At 44.1% G+C, this 10,902-nt stretch overlaps 1 protein-coding gene across 1 annotated transcript; it reads right to left on the bottom strand.

The window, feature by feature from the left end:
- Positions 1–2,547: 2,547 nt before the first annotated feature.
- PTGDR (prostaglandin D2 receptor) lies at positions 2,548–10,030 on the bottom strand. The gene is made up of 2 exons (XM_043471678.1): positions 9,050–10,030; positions 2,548–4,724 (listed from the first exon to the last, which is right to left on the bottom strand). Exons 1-2 carry the CDS (start codon positions 9,893–9,895, stop codon positions 4,485–4,487), a joined length of 1,086 nt encoding a protein of 361 aa, XP_043327613.1. The 5' UTR covers positions 9,896–10,030; the 3' UTR covers positions 2,548–4,484.
- Positions 10,031–10,902: the final 872 nt, after the last annotated feature.

The raw sequence follows: 10,902 nt of genomic DNA, 5'->3' as shown, positions 1-10,902 counted from the left end.
TGGTGTGCCTGGGCCTGCATAAATGGCATTTTTGTGCTTCCTCCCAGTAGAAAGATCATCAAAGGGGGCCCTTTCTTCTGAGCTGGTGCACTCCACATACAGGCAAGCAGCCAAGCAAGCGAGTCCTTGCCTGCATGCTCAGTTGTGTCTGACTCTTTGCAACCCCTTCACTGTAGCCTGCCAGGCTCCTCTGTCCATGAAATTTTCCAGGCAAGAATACTGGAGTGGGTTTTCTTCTTCAGAGGATCTTCCTGACCCAGGGATTGAACCAGTGTCTCTTGCATCTCTTGCACTGCAGGCAGATTCTTTACCACTGTGCCATCTGGGAATCCCAAGCAGGTCCTACTCACTTCCTTAACCAGCATGCTGGTCTAGTGCATGGACTGTACAACCTCATCAGGCCCCCATCTGCCCATCTGCAGTCCATGCCACCAGCATGACCTCCCTCAAACTCCATTCTAGCTGCATCCTGGCTTCAAAGTCTGCAGTGAGAATATGTGCCCCACAAGAGCTCCAACCCTTCTCCCTGGACCCAATAACCTTGACAGTGTGAAAACTGCATCTCTTTTCAGCTTCTTTTCCTGCCACCTCTGCTCATAATTCCCAAGCTACTGCCAAATGGAGCTACTAAGCCTGGACATGCCATACTCCTTTATTCCTGCATGGCTTTGCACATATTGGTCCGTTAACTTGAAAGCTTGTCCTGTATGCCTTTCCCCCTTGTTTTCTCAGCCCATTTCTATTCATTATTTTAAAAAAGAATTTCACATGAAAGAAAATTTTACTTATTATCTTAAAACTTGGAAAATATGAAGAATTATGGGGAAAAATGTCCATAAAAAAGATAACTGTGGCCCACACTTTGATTCTCTTTGATTTGGTTTATTTTTTCAAGGTCTTATACACACACACACACACACATACACACACATATATATACTTTAATTATGGATCATGCCTTAATAGTTTGTATCAGGCTTGTTCCACCTCATATGACATTGTAAGCTTTCTTCTCAATTTTTATAAATTATTTGAAAACATCTTGTTATATGGCTGCATTATTTTCATATATATGTGTGTGTGTGTATATATATAATACATGAAGAGTTTGTCTAACCCTTGTTTCAGTCATTTAGATGGTTTCCTTTTCATTTTTTTGCTATTTTAAACAATGCTACAAGGAAGAGTTTTGCACATAATTGTGACAACCCCTCTGATTATTTTCTGGAAGAGAATTCTAGAGTGGAGTCACTGGAATGGTAGAAAAAAAACACTTTTAGTTTCCTGATATGCACCGTCAGGTTGCTATTGAGAAAATGTGAACAGGGCTTCCCTGGTGGCTCAGTGGCAAAGAATCTGCCTGCAGTGCTGATCTGGGAAGATCCGACATCCTGTGAAGCAGCTAAGCTGGTGCACCACAACTGCTGAGCCTGTGCTCGGGAGCTCAGGAACCGCAATTACTGGGCCCATGTGCAACAGCTACTGAAGCCCAAGTGCCCCAGAGCTCATGCTGCATAAGAGAAGCCACTTCAATGAGAAGCCTGTGCACTGCAAGTAGAAAGTAGCCCCCACTCGCCACAACTAAAGAAAAGCCGGAACAGCAACGAAGACTCAGCACAGCCCTTGCTAGGTAGATACATAAATAAATAATTTTTTAAAAAAGAAAGAAAAGGTGGACAAATTTATAAACTCACCAGGGGAGCACCAGTGTTCTTTTTATTTAATAAGAGCCTTTCTGTTATTGACAGTCATAATTATTTTTGTGTGTGGTCCTTGATAATTTGATTTTAATTTAGCATTTCTTTGGTTAGACAGGAATTCTTTTTTTACATTTATTAACCATACGTATTTCCTCTTATGTGGACTATTTTAGTCCTTTCTTTAGTTTTCAACTGGAGTCAAATTTCCTACTCATCTTCAATACTTGACTTCAGTATCTTCTCACTGTGCAGTTCTGACAACCCCGAGTTGTGCAGTTCTGAGCTACCAGTTGCTACACAGAACCACCCCGAGTTAGGGTTAGTGATAACCCTACCCTATGTAACCCCGAGTTCAGATTTCCTCTTCTAATGGGACTCTGCATGCACATTTATTACTGGGATTTCCATACTCTGTTGTAACCTGTTTACATGGCTTGTCTCTCCCACTGGACAATGAACAACTTATTGCTAAGTCTAAGCCAGAACTAAGTCTTATGTATTTTTTTCCTCAGCACCTAATTGCCTGGCACAAGGTATGTGTCAATTAAAACTTATTTAATAATATAATGAATAAATCAATGAAGATCATTGAAAAGTTGACTTTTGACTTAAGGATTTCATACAGATGGTGTATCTACATTGTGTTAGACAGAAAGGACCACTAATTCCTTGGATAAACCTATGCAAAATTGTTTAAAGTAACAAATTTGCTAATAGGACAGTCTATAAAAATCCATTCTACTAAACTGCTAGTGAATGAAAGGCTGCTGGTAAACTTTTACTCAAAACAATGAAACAAAACCAAAACATGAAGTTCTTTTCTTTCATTGGAAGAAAAGTAATTTTCTTTGCAAAATATTATAAAATTATGTTTATTGATTCATCTGGGAACTTTTCAAATGATCTTAACAATGATCATAACACTTTCCAAAAGGAGAGCATAAAAAAATCAACTTCCTCTGACAATAAAATACACAGGCAGTTACACATTAAGTACACAAGCAAGAGTTAAAGTTGAAAACCAGTGTATTTTGCATCACATCACGCTTTCAGATTATAATTTGTGTATTTCTGTATTTGACCATTTCACAGTTTTGGTACACACAAAAATACACATATATTTCCAGGTTAATACCACCTCTGAGATAAACCAGAGGTAAAAATGGGGCTGCTGCTAAGCCGGAAATAAGGCAAATACCCTGGTCTTTGGAAGGGATGACTAAATGGGAATCTCAGGCTATTCAAACGTAGCTGGTTCTCCAGCTCAGAGTCTGTGTTGGGTACAAAGGGACCCACAGATGCCAAAAGCCCTCTGAAGCCCCGTGTATTCTTCTACCCAAGGTGAAAGTTCTTCCCTGCAAGCGGGGTCTACAGTCTCTTGTTTGGTTTAACAGCTGCAGCTGTATTTTCCCCACTTTTCCCTTTTGGTCATAGTGTTGCTAACATTTGTAAACATGATGTACAATTAAATGTACAGTTAAAGTGCTTGGTTGTGCTCCATCTGAGCCATATCCTGCTCCAGCTTGAAACTGTATTTCTCAGGAACTCTTACCATCTCCCGCAAGGGCAGAATATGGCTTTAACAGGTAGGTGTTAAGGTCATCGCCACCATGCTCAGCTGAGACTGACTGAGTTCCGGTGAGCTTGTTGCTGTGCTGAATGCCCAGCTCTGTTATAGCCATGTGTAGTAAACATGCTTTCTGGGAAATTATACATCCCAGTCTTTCAAAGAACAATAAATCCCTCCCCACCAAAGAATCCATCAATATGATAAACCTACAAAATGGAGGTTCCAAAAAACTGAAACATTTTGTAGCCCACTCTCAAATTTTTATGCCTACTGACACCCTCCAGATAAGAAATTGGACTTAAAGGATAAATGGAATTTTTTTCTTCTTTGGATTGTAGACCATAGTCACACCTTGCCTCGAATTTACTTATTTATAGCTTTGGCTCTTCACACAAGGCAGTGAGCTTTCTCTCAGGGGTTGGCCAGAGAAGGATGCTCCAAATGCCTGATCTAGTTACGTTTTGCACCTCCCTTTTAGGAGGGGCATCTCTAATTCAGACTGTAGTTGCATCAGGTGGCAAAGAAAAGATTTAAATAGGAGCAATTGTGACACATAATAAACAGATCAAGTTTCACTAGAAATAAGGAGAATAAGAAAATTTAAGAATAACCTATTACATAATTGTAAACAATGGTGTTTCTTCTGGATTTAAATAAAGACCCAGAGGCCTAAGATCTCCTTAAAAAATTAGGGACAACAAGTACGAACATGGAAACAATCATTATAATTGCTTTAAGACTTTAAACATTGTTTGGGTTAGTTGATAAATTGCATCCGTCTCTTGCGACTCTCTTGTAGCCCATCAGGCTCTTCTGTCCGTGGGATTTCCCAGGCAAGAACAGTGGAGTGGGTTGCTATTTCCTTCTCCAGGGGATCTTCCCAATGCAGGTATTGAACGCAGTTCCCAACCCAGAGAATGAACCTGGGTCTCCTGCTTTGCAGGCAGATTCTTTAGCAACTGAGCTACCAGTTTACAATATATGAAAGTGTAGTTGCTATTATAACTCAAAATGAAAAACTCCACTGAACTGATTCATGAATACCTAGGGACAACACATTATTAAGAATGAACAAAACAGTTTTGAAAATACGTTTAGATATTTTGTTATGGAACATACCTTTTAAGGATATAAATTATAAGATTTTTTTGTGGCTCATGGTTCTTTGCAGAAGATGTGATATATTCTTGAGTTTATGAGCGAGGGTAACATAGTTATAGACTGGATTCCATGTTAGTTTGGCAAGAATTGCTGTGCCAATTTCTATATATAAGAGGCCTTATGAAAATCTTGTGAAAAAACATTCGAAACACCGATGTTCTGAAAATGATGAAAATCCAAGGGTCCACAATTGAGATCACAGAGAGAAAGCGCAAGGCTCGGAGATCTTCAATTTCTTCAGCGGTTCCATTTTGCTCAGGAACAGCTTTAAACGCTCCATAGTAAGCACGATACTGTTGTAAAGAAAAACATTAGATTAGGATAGCAAAAGGTCTATGGCCACGATAAATTCCCTTACTTCACTTATGAAACATTATTTTTCCATAAGACTATGGCAGCTTGCCTTGTGATATTCATTTTGGCCACTGTCATGAATGGGTGCAAGTGAGGAGCCAGGATGGTGCAGGTCCTCCTGGAAGCCCCAGGCTAATCCCTGGAGCCAGCCTGCCGGCAGTCAGAGCTTAGGGCTAGTGTTACCTGGCGGTGCAGAGGAAGAGCTGAAGTGGGACAGATCCAGTCCACTGAATTGTTTACAAACAGGGTCACCAGACTCCCAAACACACTAAATTTCTCCCCTTCTTTCTTCTGCCTCCTTCCTGTTCTTGATTCTTAGCACAGAAATAAGTCACACGTGAAATGTCGTATGTGTGGAGGCACCAATGAACAGAAACTTCCCTTTCTCTGAAGTTTTTTTATTGAAGTGTAACTGATACACAGTGTTTCAGGTGTATAGCATATACATATATATATGCAAACATAGATGCATATATATACACATACACACATATACACATCTATGTGTGTACACAGATATGTGTGTATATGTGTATGTGTATATATATATCCTCTTTCAGATTCTTTTCCATTATAGGTTACTATAAGATATTGAATATAGTTTTCTCTACTATACTGTAGGTCCTTTATCTATTTTATATATAGTAGTATGTATCTGTTAATCCCAAATCCCTTATTTATCCCTCCCCCCAATTTCTCCTTTGATAACCATAGTTTGTTTTCTATGTCTGTGAATCCATTTGAAACAGAAACTTTTAATCAATGTGAAAAGACAGGAAATATTCCAGTGGAGGGGCTTCCCAGGTGCCGCTAGTGGTAAAGAACCCTCCTGCCAATACAGCAGATGTAAGAGACATGGGTTTGATCCCTGGATGAGGAAGATCCCCTGGAGGAGGGCATGGCAACCCACTCCAGTATTCTTGCCTGGAGAATACTGGACAAAGGAGCCTGGCGGGCTACAGTCCATAGGGTCACACAGAGTCAGACAAGACTGAATCGACTTGCATGCATGCATTCCAGTGGAAAGACAGGGGATAACTCATGTAAATTAGTTATTCTTAGCACAGATGCTTATCTTTGTGTGGTTGGCATCCTCTTTTCAGACTAGGAAGAAACCTACAACATTCCAGGCACTATAATTCAGGGACAGAAAGATAAGCCTATATACCTGTGCCCAGCCACTCCTATTGTCTTGCTCTTCCCTGAGGTCTCTGGTCTCTGGGTAGCCCTGCAAACTGCTTCATCCCTTTCCTGCCATTCAGTCAACACTGCTGTTTTGACCAGCACTGCTTTTTCTCAATACCCTTACATCCCCCAAGCCCACTGAGATTTTTAAATTCATAATGGGACAAAATGGACGCTAATGGACCAGAAAATATGCAAACTCAACATTAATGGGAGGGGTTACAAATAAGTGCACAGACCAAACCCACTCAAGGCAGTCAGGGATATGAGAAGATGTATGTTCCCATAATTGTTTCCTTACCTTTTTATTCTCTTTTCAGTAGATCGTTTCAGCAGGCTCAGATACTCCCATCTAGTGCACTTAGGAAGACAGAGGTTATCTGGAAGCCCTCCCCCATTATAACTGTTCAATAACACAAAGAGTAATAATAATGGCTAATGCCCATACAGAGTTTCATATTCCTAGGCACCATTCTAAGCATTTTACTTTAAAAAGTTTGTTTCATACTCACAAAAATCCTATTAAGTATGTTCATTATCTCCATTTTACAGATATGGAAATTGATCATGTGCCCAAATCCTACCTTTTTTCCAGGCCAACCTAAAGTATTACCCCCATCTAGAAGCCTCTTTGAAGTGATGGTTAAGCTCATCAGCTTTAGAGTCTGACTATCCAGGTTAGATAGAATCCTCTCACTGGCTATGACATTTCAGGCAAGTTACTCTGTTTCTTCATCTATACAATAGGGACAATTGAACCTATTTTCCAGCATCATTACAAAATTCGAATGAGATAGTATGAGTAAAACCTTGAGAACAGGTCCTTGCATATAATAATAATTAAATAATTAGCTAGTATTACTATTTTATCAATTAGGAGTTAATCCTTTCCTTTTCTAAACTCTTTTCTGGCCCTACTCACTCCCTTTCACCCCCAGGATTATAGCTCTGGGGACAGATGTGAGGTTTTTCTCATTTTAATTCCCTGCAACGAATTACAGTGCCTAGAATGTTGTAGGTTCCAGATCTGAGATGAATGAATAAATGGATGGCAACAGGCTATACACTTGAGTTGATAGAAAAAGAAAACATTTCATATGACTTAAATCTTTATATTTGCTCCTTTCTCCTCAAAGTGGAGTCCAGAAAGATATAATTCTTACTATTAGAGAATGCTTGATTAGTTGGCATCTGGGTAACTGAACGATGTTTAAATTATGAAGACAAATCATTTTATTTTTATGCAGTATTCATCAATATCAATTTTCCTGCGTATTAAGTTATTTTAATTGATATTTTCAAGTCAATTGATTTGTATTAGAAATGTAATATTTATTCTATGAACGGCCTTTTAATTTTATTTATTTTGGGGGTTTACTGAAATTATGACAAATTTATTCACTTCTGAAAGTGATCAAAATACATACTCTATTCAAGATATCTGTTGGAACACAATCTAGACTTTCAAAAAACCTCTGATGATCAATAGTATTCTCTAGAAGATACTTTATAAAACTGCTCCTATAAGACAGGGTTGACTAAGAAACACACAGAATAAACAACGGGCTTGTTTAGAGAATGTAGTCCATTACAGGGAAAATCCGATAGGAAGAGCGCCCTCTGCTGAAACTAGGGATCCACGAAAAAATGTTGCTGTTGCCAGCTCTCTGGATAGCTAGCTCTGATTTGCTAACTCCTGGTTCAGAGTGTGGTTCTTCAAATGTGATCAGCAGGTGAGGTGGAGGATGCTGAATTCTTCAAAAATGTCTGAATCAGCAGCTCTGGAGGACAGGGCCAGCCAGCTATGTTTTTAAAAGCGCTGCTGATGAGTTTGAGTGTGATAAAGTTTGAAAACCATTGCTAAATATCTCTGCCTATATCTTTATCTCTTTGTTTATATAGCTATATATTTATTTATTTTGGGGAGTTCCGATCCTAATCCAGACAACTATTGGCCCAATACTAAGACCTTCATTTAAGGGAAAAATCACATTATATGTCACTTTCATCCACCCTTGAAAGTAATGTCCAAAACTGCTACACTGCCATAAGAAACTTAACTTTCCTATTCACATAAGCCTCTGGACTCCAAAAACATGGACTTGACAATGAATTTATTTAAACGTTGTTCATGTTGAACAAATACACTGTGGAGTCAGGAGAGAAAGAGGAGCAATACTTCTAGCCTCAGCCACTCCTAAGGGTCTTGGCAGGGCTCACAGGAGGAAATACCTTCAAAACGATGAAGTAATTCAATCTGCACCACCACCTGCATCAGTAAATTGAAACCCAAGATAATGGCTCTCATGTCACCTCGCTTGCCAAGACAGAAACAACACCAGTGGAGACAGGTTATCAGAGCGACACAACCAGTTGAAACCTTCCTCCACACCTGCTAGTCCAAACAGCCTTTCCGCCTCTGCAGACACCATCCCCTGCAGCGGCAGCACGGGAAAGGGCGCCCTCCACTCCTCAAAGTTTACACACCAGTTAAAAAAAAACAAGACTAAACTAAACCTACGCTTTTAGTCACTCGCGCCTGTAAATCACTTTGGCAGGATTACACCTTCCCTTATTCCCTTACCAGGCCAACACCGGGGGCGGGGGGTGGGGTGGAAAGAACGCCCTGATGTCATTTGCGCATTTCTGATGCCACTAAAATCATGGGCAGGTGTAACGAAATAAAACCTCGCTTAGCCATCGCAAAGTGGAAAAGGACTCGTACTGCCGAGGAGAAACCAAGTTCCGCTTCTCAAAGTTCTGAGGTGCAAAAATGGTCCTGAGACCTTCTCAGAGGAAAGCAGACAGCACTGGAGAGGTTCTGCCGGGCTAAGGGGACACAGTCCGGCTCCTGCTTTCCCTAAATTTCTGTGGCTTTACCTCTTTTCGCTCAACAAATTAGATTCTATCTCCTGAGGACTGCGGAGGGAACGGAACCTGATCCGCGGAACGCGGGAACAAACCCTCGCGTCTCTGGGCGCAGCTTCTCTTGCACCGCGCCCAGCACGCCCCACTCGTCCGTCCCCTCTGCTGCGGCCCACCGCACCCGTCTCCTGCAGCTTTAGCGCGGCCAACTCACAATTAAAGGCAGGGAGCACATGGTGAAGAGCACGGTCATGAGGGCTAGCAGCAGGAGGTGATCCAGCTCCTCCAGGTGCAGCGGGGTCGCCTCCCTCTCGCCGGCGCCCGGCTCGGCGCGTTCCCTGGGGCCCGGGCGCAGGAGTCGCCGCAGCCGCCGGTGCATGGAATAGAGGTTGCGCATGGCGCTCAGGTTGCATAGGACGATGGCGAGGACCAGCAGCAGCATGAGGCTGGCGTAGAGCACCGAGTAGCTCAGCACAGGCAGCGAGCGCTCCTCGTGGACCATCTGGAAGAAGCACCAGGTGCCAGGGCAGTACTGCACGAACTTCCCGAAGCCCACGAAGGGCAGCGCGCAGAAAGCGAGGCAGAAGGCGCCCACCACCGGCGCCACCATTGCGCCCCGGCGCGGGGTGAGGTGCCGTCGATAGAAGAAGGGGTGCCCCAGGGAAAGCCAGCACTCCAGGGCCATGGCCAGCAGCTGGAGCGTCGAGGCGAGCCCGAAGAAGGACATGAAGAAGGCGAAGGCTTGGCACAGAGAGCTGTCGGATCCGGGCAGCAGCCCCCGCAGGCTCCGGTTCTGCGCGTAGGCGGACAGCACGAAGGGGCTCACGAGGCACTTGCCCAGGAGGTCTGTGATCGTCAGGCCGAACACCAGCACGTAGAAGACGGAGGGCGGCGGGCGCGGCGAGCGCGGCGGGCACGACCCCAGACCGGAGCGCGCCAGCAGTCCCAGGGCCAGCAGGTTGCCCACGAGGCCCGTGCTGAAGAGCACCCAGCCCATCGTCGCCGAATTGCCCTTCTCCACCGACGTGGTGTTGTGGCAGCGGTAAAACAGCGGCCTCATGACCGGCGGCGCGGCGAGCCGGAGCGGAGGCTGCGGGAGGACCGAGGCCACGGGGGTCCGGGTGCAGAAAAGCCTCCCGGCCGCTCCGCGCGCGTCTCGGCCGGAGAGGTTGCGCCGCCGAGGAAGCTCCGCGGGCGGCGGGGTGTTTCCCACGGCAAGCGCCTCCTATCCAAACTCTCTGGTCACACCCCGCCCCTCGGGGCGGGACGCGCGGCGGCGTGCGCAGCCGACACCGGCTTTGCGGGACGCGCTGGGTCCTGAGAGACCCTCAAGCCCAGCGTCGGGGGACAAAAAGAAGTAGGTAGACTCTCAGCGTCCAAGGCCAGTCCTTGTTGCGGGGCAAGAGAACGTACTGAAATGGAGGGGAAATTAAGCGGCAGCCACGAGGGTGGAGAGGGGTGAGAGGAAGTGGCGGTGGAAGGACTCTGAAGTCGAGCGCCACTGGGGCGCTCAGAAAGCCTGACACTAGTTTTCATCTTAGTGCTTTGAGGAGGGGAAAAGGTAACCAACCTTCACGTTAACACCTATACCCTGAAACAGGGTCTTCTAGATCCTGAAATAGGAACAATGAGCTTCATCCCCTAGGTGAGGAAACACGCCTTGGAAGGTCGAGTTCCCTCTTAGGGTGACAGAGCTAGTAGGTACAGCTGTACCTGAAACCCGGACCTGCTATTGAAAGAGTCTGTCTGTCTTGCTTCCATGGTTCTCCTCTCAAGATTTCAGGGAAGTGGCTCCAGGGAAAACCAACAGGAGATGTTGGGTGGCATGCATCACGGTGGCTGTGTAGACACGGTGAGAAGAGGATGGTTAAGAACGCTGGTGATATCAGACCTGGGTTTAAGTCCTGGTTCTACTACTCACTGCCCGTGTGACCCTGAGAGACTTGCTTAAGCTCGTGAGAAGTAACAATCTAACAGCTTGTTTGCCTCTTGGGACACATAGGGATAATGTGTGTAAAGTGCAGACACATAGGAAGTGTTGAGTATAGTACATTTATCAGAATTCTC

The sequence above is a fragment of the Cervus canadensis genome, chromosome 6 (genome assembly GCF_019320065.1).
Source record: "Cervus canadensis isolate Bull #8, Minnesota chromosome 6, ASM1932006v1, whole genome shotgun sequence".
NCBI classification, from domain to species: domain Eukaryota; kingdom Metazoa; phylum Chordata; class Mammalia; order Artiodactyla; family Cervidae; genus Cervus; species Cervus canadensis.
This window is presented reverse-complemented; position numbering and strand designations above follow the sequence as displayed.